Genomic DNA, 22158 nt, shown 5'->3' on the forward strand with positions numbered 1-22158 from the left:
GCCTCAAAACTTTTTTTGTGAATTAATTAATTCCCCGCCAGCCATTTTTTTATAAGTTGCCCGCCAGCATTTTTGTGATTTTCACAAACGTTTCACAAAATGCCTTCCACGAATTTTTTCTTCTTAAAATATATAAACATACAAATATGTCAAATGAAAGAACAGACCCTCTGCTTTCAAACAAACAATAAACAAACAAACAAAATGGGGAAAAAAAGTTTCATCCTATCTATTTTTTTTCTCTGCTTATAAACTCTTAAATATGGGTATTTTTTCTGTAAAAATACACATTTTTTTATTAACAAAAAGCTGAAATAATTGCATTTTTGTAAAGGAATTTTGTTAGAGATCAGATTAAGAACAATAGGCTTTATGCCCAGCTGCACTACTTCCTGAACTTCAGCCAGCTCCTTGTTTCCTGTCTGCCATTATTGGACAAACTGATGAATCCAGGTGTGCCTGACCTCAGTAGTCACAAACAAACTGATTAATCCACGTGTGCCTAACCTCAGTAGTCACAACAACAATAATCAGACACACCTGGATTAATCAGTTTGTCCAATAATGGCAGACAGGAAACAAGGAGCTGGCTGAAGTTCAGGAAGTAGTGCAGCTGGGCATAAAGCCTATTATCAAAACATACACAGAGTTTTAAAATTGTAAATAACGTTTTGGCTTCAGTTTTTTATAAATTGGGTAAGTGGATAACACAAAATCAGTGTGATGGAAACACATTTAATGAGATTTATATACAGTAGCTAGCTTATGGATTCATATACGTTTTTCTCATATCTCTGGGATCACATAATAGCTCTGAGACTGGATTAACACATACATCTTTACAGATTAACATAAACACATACTGGACTCATTTCCAGAGATTAAAAACGCCGGATAATAACTCTGGGTTTAAACGGTTAACCATGTGTTACCTTAAAAATGACCTTGCAATACAATGCATTTTTGACGTTTAGATTTATTGATAACTGTACTACGTGCCTTTAACTTTCAGAAGATTTTTTCAAAAAATGGTCCCAAGCTTTCACTGAGGCAGTACCCTTTATGGGTCCTAAAATGTACCATTTAAGTAAAAAATTTTATACATTTGGTACTAGTATGTACATTTACAGTACCATTATGTACCTTAGAGGTACTAATATGCACTTTTTAGGTGTGCTTTTTGAAACGTACCGCCCTTAGTGATAACCAAGGGCCATTTTTCTGACAGCTTACCCTAAAACCTACCTTCTGGAGTCACTGTTTTCCACGGGTTGGGTGGGTACATGAAAGCAGCATTCTGAATTTGGTCATGGATGTCTTCATCCTCGTTAAAGGGGAACGTTCCACTGAGACTAACATAGACGATGACACCCACGGACCACATGTCCAGCGAGCGGTTGTAGCCCTTGTTTCGAAGCACCTCCGGTGCGAGGTACGCCGGCGTGCCCACTACAGAACGCCTGAAAGACTTCTCTCCGATAATTCGTGCGAAACCGAAATCGCACAGCTTAACCTGCAAGACAAACCAATGAACAATTAGCATTAAAAAAAAGACACCTGGAAGAACTCAACTACTGTAGGACTGAGATGCACAAAAGACCCCCAAAAAAACGTGCTTTTAACACCACAGACGCCATAATAATCAGTTGTCAGGGTCTGTACGAAAGTCAAGTGAAATTATCACCCAGTTGGATGTGGTTACAATGTATCTCCTTCTGATCTACATTTTCCACCTTCGAAACATTTCCTTAACAACAGCAACAAGCACCTGAGCCGATAAAAGCCGAGTTGAAACGTTGACAGCTCGAGTTCTGCTTTCGCTTCGGCGTCCGTTCCGGGAAGTATTTGTAAAACGGCTTGTTTAGCATTCGTCCGAAATGTTTGTCTGAGCAGTGAGTCACCTTTGTGCTCGACGACATCTTGCTCGGCAGACGCGAGAAACAATGGGAGGATAATTTAGAAATCTTTCATTAAAATGTAGACACACACACAACCCTTTGCCTCGAGCGCGCTATAATTACCCTCTTTTATTCTTGTGCATTTACAAAAACAGATCCATTTAGTCATCATTTTGGTGTGGCCTCGCTTCATTCACTTATTTCCTTTTCTTTTGTTGGGATTTTACTCACTTGTGGAAAAGAGTCAGCCGAGGCTAACAAAACATTCTCGGGTTTGAGGTCACAGTGAACGATGTTTTTGAAGTGAAGGTGACGAAGTGCCACCAGAATCTGGAAATGGATCGAAACAGTAGCGATTACAATGCAGAATGACGTAAATGAAATTTTTTGTATTATGCATATATTGTATTTGATTTGTAACACTGCAGTCAAGAGTGTCTGGCAAGATGCCGGCGCGAGACGCACCTGCGTGACGAGAAACTTGGTGATGCGTTCTGGCAGCCTCCCCTTCTCACTTGACAGTATCATCTCTAACATGTCGCCATGGAGCTTTTCCATGACAACAAAGACACGCTCCGGTGTCTCGAACATGCACTCGAGGTTGACGATTCCAGGATGATGGAGGTTCTGCGGGAGACGGATATGACATCTATATTAAGTATGCATAATGTGCATAATGATAAATATCTTGTTTATCATGTAGCTTTACCTGAAGGATGGCAACCTCGTTGCGCAGTTGACTCTCCTGCTTGGTTGGGAAACGTAGCTTATCTATGATCTTGATGGCAACATCTCTGCCTGTTTTCCTGTGTTTCCCTGCGATATACCAGAAATTACTATATATTTAATATGCACCTGTGTTACCTAAATACATTAACATTTGCATTATACATATATTCAACACCATTGCACATCTTCACCCGATCCAAAAAAAACCCGTACTGTACTGTAAATAGACAAATCTGCATTACCTCCATATACAATGCCAAACTGCCCAGAGCCAAGTACTTCATCTGGGAATATTTGATACACGGTGCTAATATCCTGTAAGATAAACAGAAAAAATTATGTTTGTGCCAACGTTGGCTTTTTCCGAAGCTTACTTATATACATCGGATTGCTTTTGATTTTGTACAGTAACAATGCATGATTTCAGACCAGTAGCCTAAAGAGCTATTTCCACATCTCACTAGGACTGTGTCAGAGAGACTCGGGTAACCATGGCAACCCCATGGCCGAGCAGGTAATCAAAATAATCTCCAATAGAGGCATTGTGTGTTTATATCACACTGAAATTCAAGGTTGCAGGTATAGGCAGGCTCAGTTGGATCTTTTCATACGAAAGCAAAGCTTGATATAGGGAAAAAGAAAATACGGTATATCTTTAAATATGAGGAAAAATGTCTTTGCAAATAGCAAAATGTTTACCACGTTCTCCTGGATCTGGCAGTTGGATACAGAGATGCTAATGGAGACCTCCTCTGTTGGTTAATAAAACAGAAGTGTGACTCATTAAAGCTCTTTCATATCGAACGTTGCATCCACATATTTACACCTTTGCTAATTTAATCTACCTTAACAAATTTGAACTACTGGAACACACAAATATAAACATTACATTTTTTTAAAACTTGGCAAATCAAATTAGAAATTCACCTGTGCAGTATTGATGTTTGGCACATCGCTATCACGATGAAGCCACCAAAAATAATTTCAGTTTTGTCTAACTGATGCCCATGAAAAAACACATATGCTGCTCATTTAGCATTTGCTTAAAATGTTAATCAAATAGTGTTTTTTCTAAAAGTATATAACTTGTGTAATAGTTTTGGTTTTGTATGATCAACAGCATGCTAATATTCCAAAATAGCACAGCTAATTGAACTACACCCATTAGCTGTAACTTTATTCATAATATAACACAGCTTAAAACTCATTTGGCTCCACCCTCAGGTCGTGACAATATTCATAATAAAATACAACTAAAAACCAGTGTCGTAGTTCTCGAGACTGGTCTCGGTCTCAAGACCGGTCTCAAGACCACTTTTAAAGGTCTTGGTCTCGTCTTGGAATCAAATGCATTTTTACTCAGTCTCGTCTCGGGCTCAGTCAAAGAGGACTCAGAATTTTTTTTCAAGACCGGTCAAGACCACAACTGATGGTACACTGCAAAAAATGATTTTCAAGAAAAAAATTCTTAGTATTTTTGTCTTGTTTTCAGTAAAAATATCAAAAAATTCTTAAATTAAGATGCTTTTTCTTGATTAACAAATTTACTAGTCTAGTTTTTAGAGCAAAAATATTTAATCCAAGTGATTTTGTGCATAAAACCAGCAAAAAAATCTTTAAGAAAGTTAAAGATTTTTTTCCCTTCCCTTTTGGCAGATTTTATGCTTGTTTTATTCACAAAATCACTAAAATATTTTATATTTTTGGTCTGAAAACTAGACGTATTTTCTTGGGTAGTTTTGCTCATCAAGAAAAAGCATTTTAATATAAGAATTTTTAGTTATTTTTACAAATTTATTTTTGAAAACAAGACAAAAATACGAAGAACATTTTTTTCTTGAAAATAATTTTTTGCAGTGCACTACACAAATGTATTTTTTATCATTAATTTTATGCTGTTTATTCAGGTTTGGCATATGATGTTGGCATTGTTTAAGCATTGTTTAAGTTTCTCCCAATGACAATTTTTCTAATTTTATTACTGGCAAGCCATGGAAAGACATTTCAGGATAAATGGTTAAGTTCTTTAGTGTTTGTTCACTTTTATTTGCTTATAGACAAAGATGAATTCCCAAATATCTGCAATGCTTTTGATTATTTTATCTACTTATCTGATGGCATACACACACACACACACACACACACACACACACACACACACACACACACACACGCACCCACGCGCACATACACAGACAAGAAGTGCCTAATCATATGCATATTCCACATTTTATGTTTAAGTCTAAGTGTTTTAATGCAGTGACTTGCACTGGTCTTGGTCTTGGTCTCGGCCTGTCTTGGTCTTGGTCTTGACTCGGTCTCGACCCTTTAAAGTCTTGGTCTTGTCTCTGTCTCGGCCTTTCTTTGTCTTGGTCATGACTTGGTCTCGGTTTAGGTGGTCTTGACTACAACACTACTAAAAACTAATTTGGGTCCACCCTTCAGCTGTGACTATATTCCTAATACAGTCCCTCCAGGATTGTGCAATTCTGTAATCGCAAAATAACACAAAATTAAGGAAATGTGCAATTATTAGACGTATTGAGTGACATCATCACTTTGTGAGATGCTCTTTGCAATTCAAAGTAGACTAAGCTACTTTAAAAAAAGAACATGTAATGTGAGTACAGCTATAAAATATCTCATTTAGATCACAGAAATTATTGATAAGTCAAATGCAGACTGTGTATAAAGCTTGTTGTGTGTGGGGAGTAAAACATGACCCAATATATTATCATATATAAGTTTGTTATAAACACGTCATAATTTTAGTAAACATATTTCAAAAGGTGCTATTAAAACAATTTTCACCAGATGTTGGTAACAACTCATGCAATCCACACATTCAAAGAAATCAAACAATAGATGTCCACAAATTAACTAATGAAAGAAACATCTCATGATGGGTAAATCCTAACCAAAACACCCAGTCAAGGAAACTCAATTGGTTTTAGAGAAAGAAAATAAAGCTGCTAGAATGGCCCAGCCAATCACCTGACATGAATCCAATTCAAAATCTATAGAAAAAACTAAAGATCAGAGTTGAAAGAAGAGGCCCACAGAACCTTCAAGATTTTAAGACTGTTTGTGTGGAAGAATAAAAGGGCCAAAATCACAACTGAGCAATGCTTGCAAGTTGCAACACGTTTCTCCATATGCCTCATCTTAAAGCTTTCATTACCAACAAAGGCTTTTGTACAAAGTATTAAATAAATTTCAGAAAGCATGTTCACTACTTTTCCCTGCATCATTTTACATGATTACACATAACGTCTTGGTTACGTATGCAACCTCCGTTCCCTGAGTGAGGGAACGAGACGTGTTGATGATGTGACGCTAGGGGTTCAACCTTGGAAGACCAATCATTCTGATGCTATATGAAAAAAGCCAACGAATGAACAATGAACATTGGCAAATGAAATGTGCATACTGTGACTATACTGAGGAGCCGAATAGGACCGTCCGATCAGCGGTCATCAGTCAGTGACATGGCAGGAGGGACACAACATATTGTTCCCTCCCTCAGGATACGTAACCAAGACGTTTCCCTTTTGTCACTCACTCGACGTTGTGACAAGACGTTCCCTTTGAAAAACCCTGTGTTAGAAACCTTTGGCCAAGCAAAACCTATAAGCAGAGCATACATGGGAACTTGCTAAGGTTAATAACCTTCCAGCGCAAAAGAGAAGTCGACCGTACCATAGGGACGGGAAGGATATATAGTAAGACATAGTAACTACAGCATAGTAAAAATACTAGCCAAGCTCTGGGAAGCCTTTAAGAGGCAGGCGGGGACCACAACATACCAGAGGGTGTCAGGACTCTGCCTTGAAGTCTTGTTATATTTGCATTTTGTCATGGTGGCAGAGTACTGACAGTCCCTGGCCTTGTGTGGAGGTTCATGCCTTGTTTTTGGGTTTGGCATGTGCCTCCGGTGTCTTGTCTTGTGACCCCGCCCCCTCGTTCTCCTGCTTATTAGTAATCATTGGTTTTCTCCCATCACCTGTTCCCGCTCGTTATCTTGTTTGGTTTCTTCTATTTAATGTCAGTGTATCTTAAGTTCTGTGCAGGATCATTTTGTATTGTGTTGTGTTCAGTATCGTGTTTGTTCCAGTGTAGTCTGGCAATCTGGTGAAAGTTAAGTGTTTCATGTGTTCATGTCGTGTACCCCCTCGTGGGTTTTTGTTTTTGTATAATAAAGTGTTTTCTGTTTTCCCCCGACATCGTCTGCATTTGGGTTCATCTTTCCTGCCAAACCCTCACAGAGGAGGGTTTTTGTGGAAAAGTCCAATGTGTGGATTGGATGGGTTTTTACCGACATCTGGTGAAAATTTCATCTCAATAGCACCTTTAGAAATATGTTAACTGAGAAAAATGGTGATGTGTTCAATACTTATTTTACCCACTGTATATATAGACCGTTTAGTAGACTTTCTTAACCTTGCCAGTCTACTTATTGTCAAAACTTTATTATTGCCAATTAATGTCAAAATGCATTTGAAATCTGAATGCAGTAATGTGTAAACAAAATGCAACGTGAGTACTTGACAGAGAGAAAGAGAGAGAGAGATAGAGAGATTTTTTTAAGTGAAATAATTTGATGAATAACTAAACCTTTGCATAATAATTGTTTGCCTGCTGTTAATATGATGGATTCTTGGCATTTTCTTAAGTTAATGCATTGTTTATTGAATGTCAGTGCTTTCTATTTTCATTAGAAATGAAATGTTGACATTAATTGTTATGAATTGTTAGTTGAATTAAAGAGACGAAAGGTTCTTGAGGTCAGAAAAGTAATAAAAATGCGTACTGAATGTTGTCAGTGGTATACTGTGGAATTATTAAAAGCCATTAAATAATGTTTTCACATGTAGTACTTTAAAAGAAGAATCCTGTGCTATCCAATTCAAGTATTTTGTTTTTCAAAAAAATAAAGCCACCGCAAATTCAAGCATTTTTGTCACCAAAATCATGAAAAAACTCGACCAGTGAAATCCTGTAGGGACTGATAATATAACACAGCTTAAACCTAATTCAAGTCCCCCCTAAGACTATATTCAAAATTTAGCACATTTCTGAAAGTCACAGAATCTGTTTTCTGGCAGATCCATGCATGTAAAATGTTATAGTTAATGATAAAAGTTTTGCATTACTTTATCACTTGTTAAGAGTCTTAACATGAACCAAGAGTCTTAACATGAACCCCTAAATGTTTCACCATAAAGTTCATACTGTGATAGCTGTGATGGCCTCCATGAGATATGCCCTTGGCGATGACAGGCATAAGCGCATGCTGGATGGCCATCTCCCACATGCGGGCCACGTCCTGTCCCACCCCGCTAACAAGTACGTTGCTTCCGTAGCCAGATGTTCCCCCGTCAGCCCGAGCCAGGTTCTCTCCCACATAATACACCAGAGATGTTGTGGCAATCTCAAAGCAATGTGGGTTTGCACCCTCAGGGAGCAGGTTGAAGGTTTTGGCTGGTTCCAAAGACAGCATCTCAGACAGGGGGATTTCCTGTTGGAGAAGGTCTTGTTTGAAAACTGAAACCTGAATTATATAGCAGAGGCATGCGTGTAGATTTGATGTGTGCAGTGATACGTGAAACTATCAGGACAAACTATCAACATCATCAAAGGAGTTATGTAAGCCCCTAGCTAATTATACAGTATGTAACTACAGTAAATACCTTATTTGTGTTTTCTTAACTATAGGTACGTTTGGCCTCGTGACAAAGTCACTAAAACATTTGATCTGAGAGTCATAAACATATCCGTCACAGTGTCATTTTTAACACATCTTAAATTATATATCATTCGGTGGTTAAAATCATGGTGGAGGAAAAATTACATTGGAAATATTTCTGGAACAAATGCATTAAATCATTTTAAGACAATAAATATTAAATATTCTAGCAAACTCTCAGAAAAAAAGGTACAAAAGCTGTCCATGGGAAGGTACCGTTTTGAAAAAACAAAACAAAACATATTTGTAACTAAAGGGTGCATTTAAGTACCACAAAAATATATATTGATATATATCAAAGTTATATCTGTGCCTACAGTAAATCGTACATATTAGGACCTTTATAAAGTCCCTGTGAACAAAAAGTTGTGTGTTGTGACGACGAGTGAAACAAGGAAAAATAGTGGGTGTGGCTTGCGTTTTGATTGGATAAGGAAAAATAAGCATTTCATTCAGAAATGAAACTCACAGTAGATTATTAACAGCTGGATGGGGCGAAGTTAACAAATGCTCCCGCCCAAGCGGTCTTGCCACAATAGGGTGGAATTACATTTTCAATTTTTTTCAGTTTAAAAAGGCACATACACTCACCTAAAGGATTATTAGGAACACCTGTTCAATTTCTCATTAATGCAAGTATCTAATCAAGCAATCACATGGCAGTTGCTTCAATGCATTTAGGGGTGTGGTCCTGATTAAGATAATCTCTTGAACTCCAAACTTGATGTCAGAATCGGAAAGAAAGTTGATTTAAGCAATTTTGAGCGTGGCATGGTTGTTGGTGCCAGACGGGCCGGTCTGAGTATTTCACAATCTGCTCAGTTACTGGGATTTTCACACACAACCATTTCTAGGGTTTACAAAGAATGGTGTGAAACGGCAAAAACATCCAGTATGCAGCAGTCCTGTGGGCGAAAATGCCTTGTTGATGCCAGAGGTCAGAGGAGAATGGGCCGACTGATTCAAGCTGATAGAAAAGCAACTTTGGCTGAAATAACCACTCGTTACAAACCGAGGTATGCAGCAAAGCATTTGTGAAGCCACAACACGCACAACCTTGAGGCAGATGGGCTACAACAGCAGAAGACCCCACCGGGTACCACGCATCTCCACTAAAAATAGGAAAAAGAGGCTACAATTTGCACAAGCTCACCAAAATTGGACAGTTGAAGACTGGAAAAATGTTGCCTGGTCTGATGAGTCTCGATTTCTGTTGAGACATTCAGATGGTTGAGTCAGAATTTGGCGTAAATAGAATGAAAATATGGATCCATCATGCCTTGTGCAGGCTGGTGGTGGTGGTGGTGTAATGGTGTGGGGGATGTTTTCTTGGCACACTTTAGGCCCCTTAGTGCCAATTGGGCATCGTTTAAATACCACAGCCTACCTGAGCATTGTTTCTGACCATGTCCATCTCTTTATCACCACCATGTACCCATCCTCTGATGGCTACTTCCAGCAGGATAATGCACAATGTCACATAGCTCGAATCATTTCAAATTGGTTTCTTGAACATGACAATGCAAGATGCTATCCTATCAATATGGGCCAACATTTCTAAAGAATGCTTTCAGCACCTTGTTGAATCAATGCCACGTAGAATTAAGGCAGTTCTGAAGGCAAAAGGGGGTCAACACAGTATTAGTATGGTGTTCCTAATAATCCTTTAGGTGAGTGTACATTGTTTGATCATGCTCACTTTTAACAGATAGATTAAATTAACTTACCTTGTAGTATTTGCTCCCAGTATCATTCTGAAAAAGAGTGATACACTTGCTGTCTAGTCTCCAGTAATGTCTTTTACGCTAGTGTGAATAAAAAGAGAAATATTACCTTAATGATGTCACATTATTTACAATACACACTTGACTCCTGGCACATTATAGCAAGTTCTCTTGTTAATTATTATTTATTGTAAAGTTTCTAATTAAAAATCCAGCCTACTAACCAGTGTGTCTTTGCTGGTGAAATGCACAAGCCATCCTTCTTTCATAACATTGCTGCTTTTCCTCTTGGTGTGTTTGACAGACTGAACCACGCGCATAAGTGGGATGTTGTTGCTGGTGCAAGGGCTTTAAAAAACACAATGACATGTCAAAACCTTTCGAGAAAATGTCAATTGGAGGTCAAATGCTGGTTCATAGAAGTTGAATACTCGTACTGTTTATCTGTTTAATCTCCTGAACATACCAACGACAAATACATTTAGTTCTTAATTATTGTTTGATATTTTATAAAATTCGTTAGGATCAAATAAAATAGACACAAATCATTGTTACCATATAATAAGTGTAGAGTTGTAAATTTAAAAGTATTTATTAAGGGACGAATTTGTTCTGAGAAAATCTGAGGCCCTGTTTACAACTGGTATTAACCTATTTCCCGCCTGCCATTTTTTGAAAAGTTGCCCGTCAGCATTTTTTTGTGATTTTCACGAAATTACTTCCAGAAAAATGTTCTTCTAAAAATATATAAACATACAAATAGATGAAATGAAAGAACAGACCCTCTGCTTTCAAACAAACAATAAACAAAACAGGAAAAAACTTTCATCCTATCTTTAGTTTTTTGTTTGTTTATAAACTCTTAAAGGCGCTCTAAGCGAATTGACGCGTTTAAGACCATAACATTTTTTTGTTACATACAGCAAACATCTCCTCACTATCTGCTTGCTGCCTGTCCGCTGATCAAACTGTAAAAAAACGCGATCTCTGTAGACAGCCCAGGCTTCACAAACGGCAATATCAACATAGTGGCCAAACCTAGCACCACAAAACAAAACAAAGGGTTCCAGCCAATAAACGACAAAAAGGATTTGGGGGTGGGGGGTTGGGCGCGTTCATGAAAGCACGGAAGGGAGGGGGAGGATTTAGCTACGCTCTGTCTGTTTGAAAACAATTCAAATGTCAACAAAAACTAACGTCTCGCAGATTCGCTTAGAATGCCTTTAAATATGGTTATTTTTCTTCAAAAATACAAAATTTTGAGCGAAAAGCTGAAATAATTGCATTTTTGTTAAATAATTTTGTGAGAGATCAGATTCAGAACGATTATCAAAACATACATGGAGTGTAAAATTAATAAATAATTTTTTGGAACACGTTTTTTCAGGCAAATGTTTTCTCTTAATTGACGAGATAACTCGTCAACTGCGGGGAATGATTTAAGTTGTGTTTTTGCTGATTGGATCACAAGTGGACGACGCTAAATATAGGTGTAAAGGGTTTGTGAAAGTTTTGAGCTCGTCCACTTTCGATCACATTCAAAGGTAGTCGAAAACGGATTGCTTTTGTGGTGTAGACGCACATGCGGTCGAATGTATTCGAACAGCCACAAAAGACTGCCTACTCTCCACCTATTGATCTAATGTGATGTACCGAGCACATGTTTTTATATTGGACCTAACTTCTAGCATGAACCCACAGTGTTCAGCGTGATATTTAGGCTTTTATTGATAAAACTATCAAAACCTCTTTCATTATTGTTTTACTTTGCAAGCGTGTTCAGTGAGCTTATTTCATAATTTTCTCTAAAATATCCGAGAAAGTCCTTACAAAACATTGTGCAGCACAGCACGTTCACTAACAACACAAGCAGCAGAACTCTTTCTAATATTAGTGCGCCCCAATTTTAACCTGTCATTTTTTCCGCTCGCCTTTAAAACAAAAGCAGAGGGACTCGCCCATATACCATCCCCTTGAAAAAATCAGGACAGAAGTGGTTAAAAGTGGACAAAAGAGACAGATTAAAACATACAAGTCTCAACAGTCCACTTGTGATTCAATCGACCAAAACACATCTTAATACCAGGTGTTATGGTGCGTTCACACCAGACACATAAGTGGTGGCAAGCGCGAGTCATTTACATGTTAAGTCAATACAAAGACGCGAATAGGCATCCTGCTGCGCGGTAAGCGCAAATGACGCGGTGCGTTCCACGCGAATTGAACGTTGCCGCGTGATTCATGGAAGTTGGAAGATCTGACCTTTGGCAGATTTTTGCGCCGCGTTAACCAATCAGGAGCTTGCTCTAGCAGTGACAAGATTACAGGAAGCGAGCGGAGGCAGAAAAAGAAAAAAAAAATGGAGGACAATCATCATCGCTACACAAGACATCTTTGAATTTTTACAGGAATTAAAAGTATCTTGTTTGGAAGAAAGTGAGTGAGGAGGTTGAACAATCTGGTAAGTTTACTTAATTTGAGCTATTTAAGCCCCTCCCATGACGCAAATTTACGCATGAAGGTCTCTTAAGACTAGAATTTCACGCGCAAATGAAGCGAATAAACTCAAAATGTTCAAGCTTCCAATAGTGCATTTTTGCCGCCTCTTCCACGTCTGTTGTGAACACACAGTAAGGGTTAAAGTACTTATTGTTTTCCCATAGGTGTCTTTTTGATGAGTAGCTACCTGATGATTCTATTGGATTCATCTGGGTCCTGGTCCTGAAAATCGACAAGTTCACCATGTCCAGCCTCTAAAAATGCAGCTGAGTCGGCCACAAGGGATTCTTCCATATCATCGGTAAGTGGACTGTGTCTTTCACCATCATGGTCATCGCAGCCTTCCTCCATGACCACATCTGATTCAGCACCAGGACTCAACAAATCTACAAGGCAAGAATATTAAAATGGGATTGGAGAGAAGGAAGGCTATAAAGCAAGAAGTTAAAGCAAGACAAAGTCACATGATGTGTCAAAAAGCTGTCAGTTTAAAGGGACACTCTACTTTTTTTGAAAATATGCTCATTTTCCAGCTCCCCTGATCTCCGTGTCTGGCGCTACCACTTTCGGCATAGCTTAGCATAATCCATTGCATCTGATTAGAGTATTAGCATCTCGCTAAAAAATAACCAAAGAGTTTCGATATTTTTCCTATTTAAAACTTGACTCTTCTAATCAAGGACTTTGCTGCTGTAACATGGCTGTAGGAGGCGCAATGATATTACACAGCAGAAAATAGTCCCCTTAGTAACTTTTAATGGCAGGGGACTATTTTCGGGCAGTGCGTAATATCACTACGCCTGCTGCAGCCATGTTACAGCAGCAAAGTCGCCAGAATGAGAGTATAGTTCCTAGCTATATCTGCCTAGAAAATCGCAACTTTTAATTTTCTGTTGGTCTTAGTACAGTAACTACACTACAGAAGAGTCAAGTTTTAAACTCTTTGGTTATTTTTAGCACGATGCTAATGGTCTAATCAGATTCAATGGATTATGCTAAGCTATGCTAAAAGTTGTACGGCCAGACCCGGAGATCAGCTGAATGGATTCCAAAAAGGTGAAAATCAAATATTTAACTCTAGGGGAGCTGGAAAATGAGTATATTTTCATAAAAAGTGAAGTGTCCGTTTAACACCAGCAACCCTAAAATACAGAACCTGAGCTGATAAAAAAAAATGTCAGAAAAGTAATTAATAATAATACTTTATTATAATTTAAATATATTAATATAGAGACTCAGTTGGGACTATATTATTATTGTCTCATGAGATGTACTGTAAAAAAAATGCATTCTCATTCCTCCGGTTTGAATGACAAAATATGTATGCTTGCTTAACCAATATTATTTGATACAAAACAAACGGGTTCAATCTTACATTAACCCAGTGTTTTCATGTAAGCACACAAGAGAGTTTGATGTTCAGGTGGTGTTCCAATGCTCGGTGAGATAAATATTGTTGTTTTTGTTGTGAAAATGCAGTGTTGTTCATTGAATCACAGAGATGCTAAAGTTAGACTTGCCTCCATTTCTTGACACCTCTCCGAGGCAGTTGTTTGGCACTTTGGGTGCACATCGTTTATGGCAGTTGAATTTGCAATCTGAGACAGTGTGAAGGGAAGAGAGTAAAGGAGAGAGAGAGAAAGAGAGAGAGAGAGGAGTTTACTACCAATCTGGCACATAAACATATGAGTTCCTGTTGTGCTGGTGGCTGACAGGCTGAGACCTCGCACATTGAACACATGAACATTAAAGCTGTTTGCAACGGCCTTGCCAACTGTACTCTTTACTGCTTGGCACATGGCATATATTCCTTTTACCAACACACGTTGTGTATCATTTTATATATATATGCATACTGTATACACACAAACAGCTGTTGTGTCACTGTATAGCTGTGCTCCCAGTTAACAAAAAACATATCAACAAATGTCATGATCTGTTAAACAGTGAGTTGCAGTGTTATCAAAATGTATACATTCGTATATTTGCAACTAGTGGACTAAAGATAAACTTGGAATATCATACTAGTTTTGTTGCATGCAAATGTAAACCTATTAATACTACAAAAAGGCATAGAATAGTGAATGTAGTATTACTGTAGTATGTAGATTCCAGTAGTGCAGTCGTGAGTTTAAAAACCTTATAGCTAGTACACAGTATTGGGGATAGTCTCTTACCTTTGCACTGCAGTCCCTGACGAAAAAGACCCTTGAGAAGCTTCTTGCAGTGCTGGCAAACTGTGGGCCTTGTGTAGGAATGGATGACAAATGTGTGTGGCACCTTCACTTTAGAGAGCAGGATCTTGTCTAACTCTATTGGTCGACCTATATAGGACTGGGAGTTGGAACGGCCTCTTCCGGGAAAGATGTCAGATGGCGTTTTTTGCTGTGAACAAGTAACATACACTATTATAATACACTATGGATACAGAACCCTAAATTCCTTGTAAAACACAGGACAGCTACATAAAGATACTAGGGAAGCTGTCACAAAGGCTATTAATCAGCAACTATGTGGTTTTGGTCCCAGAATCAAAATACAAATCTATTTTTTCACTTTAAAGTGGTTTTGAATGTTGATATGAAACATTGTTCTCTAAATTTGGATATTATTTAGAAATTTCGATGCTAAATATCTATACCGATTTCTATTTTCTATTCTAATATCCAGTGTTGGGGGTAACGCATTACAAGTAACGTGCATTACGTAATAATGTTACTTTTCTGAAGTAACGGGTAAAGTAACGCATTACTTTATAAATGTACACATTAATATTTTAGTTACTTTTTTTAAGTAACGCAAGTTACTTTTCAGTTTAATTAATTTGATTTAAAAAAATAATGTACTGAATTAAACTAAATGTAGTTTTAAAAATTACGCACTCTATGCATGCGCGTCCGAGCGGGAACAGTTTGAGTCGAAAATGGAGATGGCAGGCCATCTTGGCAGGCCAAATGGCAACTTGACATTTTTGCGATGGAAATATGCAATTTATTGAAAGGACAAGTTCGGTATTTTACACTTATAGCCCCGTTTTCAGATTGTTTATGATGAAATAGAACGGGTTTGACTGAAATTTCGACATATGCGGGTGCCCCGAGAATTTTCGGGTGTTTGTGTTTCACCTCCCACCTTTATAATGGGTTTATAGGTGCACTGGAACAATCCTTCCTAAACTGCATTAAACTTTCGTTTACAAAGACGTTGAAAGCAGAGGGTCTGTTCTTTCATTTGGTTTATTGTATGTTTATATATTTAAAGAAGAACATTTTCTGGAAGGCATTAAACTTTGGTGAAAATCATGAAAAACGCTGGCGCTGGCTGGCAACTTTTTTTAAAAACGCTGGCAGTGAAAGAGTTAAAAGTAATTTTCCCCAACACTGCTAATATCATATTTTTGCTATAGGTGTTGGATCAACAGGTATGTGTCTATACTGAAATTGACATTTAAAAATAACATATTGCCAGCCTTGAGAAATATTCCCATTTAAAATGTGACAAATAGCCTCAGGGTTCCATATTATTTACCAAACACTTTTTCATAGGGGGAAAACCAATCGGAAATGATGCTCCTATGCCCCATTATCTTTGAAGATCAAAACTCTTGAAGTGTAAACTCTAGGAGTTGCACAATTGTATCTTATACTGTGGTCGATTAACTCTTTCCCCGCCATTGATGAGTTTTTTCAGCAATCCGGATTTCCGCTATTATCCACAAGGTGGTGCCCTTACCCACCTTATAAAAATCCGTGTATGTTTTGATGATTACTCCGCCAGCATTTTTTATAATTTTCAAAAAAGTTTAACTCTCTTCCCTCCAGTGTTTTTTAAAAAATCTTGCCAGCATCTTTCATGATTTTCACAAAAGTTTAATGCCTTCCAGAAAATGTTCTTATTTAAATATATAAACATATAATAAAAAAAAGTTTCAGCCTATCTTCATTTGTTGTCTTTCTATCACCTTTAAAATATAAGTCGGTTTCTTCAAAAATTCCAATTTTTGAGCAAAAAGCTGAGATTATTGCATTTTTGTAAAGCACTTTTATTAGAGATCAGATTCAGAGCTATCGCCAAAACATACACAGAGTTTTTACTGTTTCTGAATTAGTGAATGATTTTTAAGTTGTGTAAGAGCGCCACCTAATGGATAATAGCGGAAATATGGATTGCCGTAAAAACTCGTCATTGGTGGGGGAAGTGTTTTCTCTTAATTTACGAGATAACCCGAGATAACTCTTCAATAAAGAGGAGATAATGTTTTGGAGCACACAACTATATAGATTTTTTCCTAAGGTTTATTCCTCAGTTGTTTCAAGTGCTGCGTTTTTTAATTAAAAAAACTCTGGCAGCTGTCTCTGCATATTTTACCAGTCGCCGAGATTTGAAAAATTTTAAACTTTTGGAAAAATGCTGGGCTTTTCAATGTCACTCAGCCATCATTTCGCAGCGGAGGAGGGTGCGGGACAAATACCACACCAACTGGTGCATCGTACAACTGTTAAATAAAACAGTATAGCGACCAAAGCGCTCAGCTGAATAAAAGCTGGCGAGCGCCCACAGTTGGCGTTTTTAGAAGAGCGCCTGGCACTTTTAGCCGTGCTTTGGTGGACACGGGCCTAAGGCCAACATATTCGTAATAAAAGTTAAACACACTTCATTTTGATTTCATGCCGCCTTTAAATTCAGAATCCACTGTTATCAAAAACAAATCAAAAAGATTTATTTGTCACACGAGTTTACACGAGCATTAGCCTAAGCTAAGTCACACTGCTCTCGATTAGCTAAACGAAGACACAATGGTTCTTCTAGGGTCATGCTGGGGGAGATTGTTGTATATGCTGAGCTCTGATGAATTTGCATCACCTCAGAACACAACACCTCTCTCATTACGCCGATCTTTAACGTGGTGCTGATTGGCAAAGATGCAGATGTCTTACCACATGTTGTGAATAGATCTGACATCACGCAGGTGCGCATAATCAACTATTCAATGTGCTCTAAAGAAAGAAAACGATCGATAGCTTCCTGTCGTCGTGTTGTACGCTTCGCCAATGGCTTCGAGTAAATTGATGTCGAGGGAAAGGTAATCTCAGTATTCTGAGCTCGTGCGCAGATAAAGTACAGATGCTGTAACCTGTCTTAGGTGTAGGGAACAGATTAGAGAGCGGTTAACAGATGTTTGATTCTGCAGTCAACAGTCGATTAACAGTTTTCTTCAAACAAACTCTACATGTGTACCACAACATCTCGAGTGTCAGGTTAAAAGTCTCTCAGCCTCTGGGAGATTAAAAGGTGTAGGCATAGCGTAATACAATTCGAAGGGACAAAGTCCTTTTAAAAATGAGTATTCTTTGCAACTGTTTCACCAGAGTGTTGTTAAAAAACATATAAGTTCATATAAAATATATATGTGTGACCCTATATTTAAGGTAGGAATTTATCAATTCACTACAGAATACTACAGTATACACTAACAGTGTAGTATTTACTATAATATGGTACAGTATACTATAGTAAATACTATAGTTGCGATGAATCGTTTTTGTTTACATATAATGTATATATAAATGCACACACATGTATATACTGTATTAAGGAAATATTTACATGTGTACTGTATATACATTTTTATTAGGGCTGTCAAAAGATTAATCGCGATTAATCGCATATAAACAAAATAAAAGTTTTTTGCATAATATATACACTGTATAAAATACCTTGCTGCCTTCAGAATTTTTGTTGAATCAACTCGGATTTACAAGTCATTTCAACTTACTACTGGTGAGTTGTTATAACTTATACATTTAAGTTGTCTTTTCTCAACTATATTTTATAAGTTGTGACAACTCTTCTCTGTTGACATGACTTGTAAATTTGAGTTGACTTGACAAAATTTTTTAAGGCAGCAACGTTTTTTTTACAGTGTATGTGTGCACTGTGTGTAATTATTTTGTTTATAAAAATGCACACACATGCATGTTTTTATAAAACATTTACATGTATATTTATTTAGATTTTGATATATTTTGTACTATATATAAATAAAAAAATACATAATTTTTTTTTTCTTAAATTTATGCATGTATGTACGGAGCCCCTAAGGGGACATGGAGAAAAAATTTAATAAAGTTTAGTTTCATGTGCTCACGTGAAAATTTCATGTGCTCACGCGAACCTTTCATGTGCAGAATTTTTTAGTTTCGCGTGCTCAGGTGAAGCTATCGCGCGAGCACGTGAAACTATCGCGTGCTCATCTAAAACTAGTATCGCAAGCACGCGAAACTAAACTTTAAAAAAAATTCTGCACATGAAGGTTTTGCGTGAGCACATGAAAGTTTCACGTGAGCACATGAAAGTTTCACGTGAGCACATGAAACTAAACTTTAGATTTTTTTACTCCAATGTCACCTTAGGGGCTCGGTATGTATGTGTGTATTTATATATAAATAATATTTACACACAATACACACACAAGTATAATATGCAAACACAAACTTTTATTTTGTATGCGATTAATCGCAATTAATCTTTCGAAAGCCCTAATTTTTATATTTACATATAATTTCTATCATATATAATATAAATATTTAAAAAAATAATCAATATGTTTTATTCCTTAAAATTAAACATGCATGTGTGTGTATTTATATACACATAATATATGCGGATGTACTGTGTATAATAATTATGTAAACAAAAACGTTTATTCTGCAAACAAATAGTCATGACTAATCATTAGGCAGCTGGACAAAACATGAACAAAGGGGATAAAATATCAGACTTGGTTAGCTACAGTAGTTAGAGATAAATTGGTACTGAAAGTGCCTACCTCCATGCTAGGACTGACAGGAGACTGGGCAGCGAAAACCAGATGTGGAGAGATAGATAGAAAATGAGTATAGTTAATAAACAAGAAATGCATGCATCACAGCACCTACTGTAGGGCAGTCATACAGTACATGCAGTCAAAATACTGACTAAACAGCTAATGGTTATGGTTCATCTTATTCTGAGCAAGATCACTCACTTAGGCAGGTCAGGCTATTTGACCAACATATAAAAGGAAAAAACACTGTCTGAAATAAATGATATCAAAATAAATGACTGCATGGGTAAATAAAACATTATTTGCTTGTGGTTATCCACTTAACTTTCTGTCAAGTGCTTCAAAACATCTTTATGTGCCATATGCATTAGACTGTCAGTATTGTGGGCAGTCTGTGGGTGTGGAGGCACATTTAGGATGAACAAAAATGGTGCATGCATCAAATCTATGGTCATTATGAATGCCACCAGAGATCAAGTTGTTGCTAGGATTCCCACGTTTTGCAATTTTTGTATTAATTTACATACAAAGCTTCAATGCGACGATTCAATGCTGAACCACGTTGAGCATTGCCCAGTGATTTTAAAGATGAAACTTACCAGTAAAACTTCATCAGAGGTGCAAGGAGATGGATCGGCAGATATGGAGCGAGTGTTGCTCAGGCCGGTGAGGGACACGTTGGACAGTCGACGTTTACGGATGCCACTGCAGTTGTTTGGAATTTTAAAGGCACACCGTTTATGGTAGTTAAGCCCACAGCCTGACATCACAACAAAAGATAATCGCATGTCTTTATTGTAATTTCTTCGAGTTTAGTTTACGTATAACCTTTACAAACGTTACCTTCACACTTCAGACCCTGTCTCACCAAACCCCACAGCATTTCTCCGCAGTGATCGCAGAACGCTGGCGCTCGATATGAGTGAACGAAGAGCGAGTGAGGTCTGATCTGAAAATCCTCCACAGTAGCTGAGGCTGTAGGTTTGAAACACAACACACAATCATTAAAAAATGTTAGAAAACATTTTTATAAGATGTAATATAAGTCTCAGGTGTGCCCAGAATGTGTCTGTCCTATTTGGGTGGAAGCAAAATGTGCTGTTTTAGTGTCTGTACCTTTAAATGCAAATGAGCTACTGCTCCTCACTTCTTTACCAAAAGAGACCATGAGCACTTTCAGTTAAAATAGATCTGAGATATGGCAGACAACGTACAACTCGCGGAGGGTGGAAACTATGGTAATGCGGGACTGTCAGTCAGTCGCTATGGGTGGGGCTCTATCTGTGTGACATCACATTAACAAGAAAATCAAAACTCCATAATGAGATTGTTTTGGCTTAATGTGTTTTAAAATAGTGGAAGTGGGTGGATATTTTTTATTGTGGGGTGATTGTGTTCAGACACTGCCAACACACATTTATATCCAAAAAAAAAAAGTGGATTTTGCATAATAGGTGCGCTTTAAGTCATCTTCAACCTTTAAATTGTGTAAGAAAATTGATTTTGAGAAAATGCCTTTCCACTACCTGTTCCGATGCAATTAACACAATTTGTGCACTTGATTGTAAATTGCTTTGATAAAAAAGCATCTGCTGTTAAACACAAAAACGTTAATCCTCAGAATTTCATTTAAGGACACGCAAAGGAAGTGTCAAGTTTTGACAACCTTAGACTCTGAGACATCTGTTATTTGTGTGCGAATGTTGTTGTTAAAGCGAAGTGAGTCATGGATCCTTCCAAGTACTTAATTCCCAATTTACGACTTAAAATCATAATTAAAGTTGTTTTCTCATAACAACTTGCATAAATAACCTTATTTTTCATATGCATTATTTGGACTTTCAACTTCACGGGGGAATTAGCTTTCCTCTAAATCCCAGTAGCAATAAATAAACATGTCATGTTTGAAAAGCAAACAAATGTTGCAAAGGGAGTTTTATTTTTATTATTATGAACTGTCCTCTCTCAGTCCTCCCACAAGGCATGCGTATCTTTGGGGTACAGATGGATGAGATGGTGGGCCAAACCGAATCTATCAATGGCACAGTCTGGCAAACGCTGGCCATCTCCACAGAACTGCCACAAGGTCTGGGCAGCAGGCCTTCACTACTTCAGATCAGATGGGGAGACCGGGTGTCTGTCAGGGTTAATGGACTAGAGACAGTGGTGTCTCTTGAGGGGCTGCTGGTCAGTACAAATTAATTAAGGATTTGGATGTACAGTATACTGTGCAAAAGTCTTAGGCCACCATGGCACCATTAGATTTGTTGTTTTTGCAATGGTATAGTGAGCATTAAAAAATGTAAAACAGAGTAAAATTATAACCTAAAGTGTGAAGTGCTGCAGGCTTTCTTAGGGCCCTGTCATACACCCGGCACAATGCAGCGCAATGCAATTGTTTTTTTGCTAGTTTTCACGTCCAGTGTCACGTTGTTTAAATTACAAATACATATATGCCAGAGTCCTGAAACGGGTCAGGTACGCGCATAAAAGTGTCTAAAACAGGTGGATTGTGACCTTCTTAAAATTCACAGGCGGGGATGCGGTCGGATAATTAACTCCGTGCGGGTGGGTAGTAGCGCAAATCAAAATATGTGCAATATTTGTATGTCTAAATTACCATTACATGCTCAACATTTGACATTTGACCCATCACGTCACCACCACCACTGCGACAGTGTGCGACCATTGTTGATGCTTCTCGTAGCCTTGTTGGAGTGAGCGTTGAAGGAGTTT

At 37.7% G+C, this 22158-nt stretch overlaps 1 protein-coding gene across 1 annotated transcript in view; it reads right to left on the reverse strand.

Annotated features, from left to right (window-relative positions):
* The window catches only part of prkd1 (protein kinase D1), a 61378-nt gene that overhangs the window by 5451 nt on the left and 33769 nt on the right, over positions 1 to 22158 (reverse strand). Inside the window, exons 3-17 of the mRNA XM_065288301.2 lie at positions 20266 to 20397; positions 20022 to 20182; positions 19426 to 19449; positions 14774 to 14981; positions 14117 to 14194; positions 12784 to 12982; positions 10322 to 10445; positions 10101 to 10178; positions 7860 to 8145; positions 3327 to 3379; positions 2870 to 2942; positions 2608 to 2714; positions 2364 to 2525; positions 2130 to 2228; positions 1246 to 1513 (exon numbers count right to left, since the gene is read on the reverse strand). Of these exons, the coding sequence (XP_065144373.1) occupies positions 1246 to 1513; positions 2130 to 2228; positions 2364 to 2525; positions 2608 to 2714; positions 2870 to 2942; positions 3327 to 3379; positions 7860 to 8145; positions 10101 to 10178; positions 10322 to 10445; positions 12784 to 12982; positions 14117 to 14194; positions 14774 to 14981; positions 19426 to 19449; positions 20022 to 20182; positions 20266 to 20397 (2052 nt within the window). The remainder of the gene's footprint in view (positions 1 to 1245; positions 1514 to 2129; positions 2229 to 2363; positions 2526 to 2607; positions 2715 to 2869; positions 2943 to 3326; positions 3380 to 7859; positions 8146 to 10100; positions 10179 to 10321; positions 10446 to 12783; positions 12983 to 14116; positions 14195 to 14773; positions 14982 to 19425; positions 19450 to 20021; positions 20183 to 20265; positions 20398 to 22158) is intronic.

The sequence above is a fragment of the Paramisgurnus dabryanus genome, chromosome 17, assembly GCF_030506205.2.
Source record: "Paramisgurnus dabryanus chromosome 17, PD_genome_1.1, whole genome shotgun sequence".
Lineage (NCBI taxonomy): Eukaryota > Metazoa > Chordata > Actinopteri > Cypriniformes > Cobitidae > Paramisgurnus > Paramisgurnus dabryanus.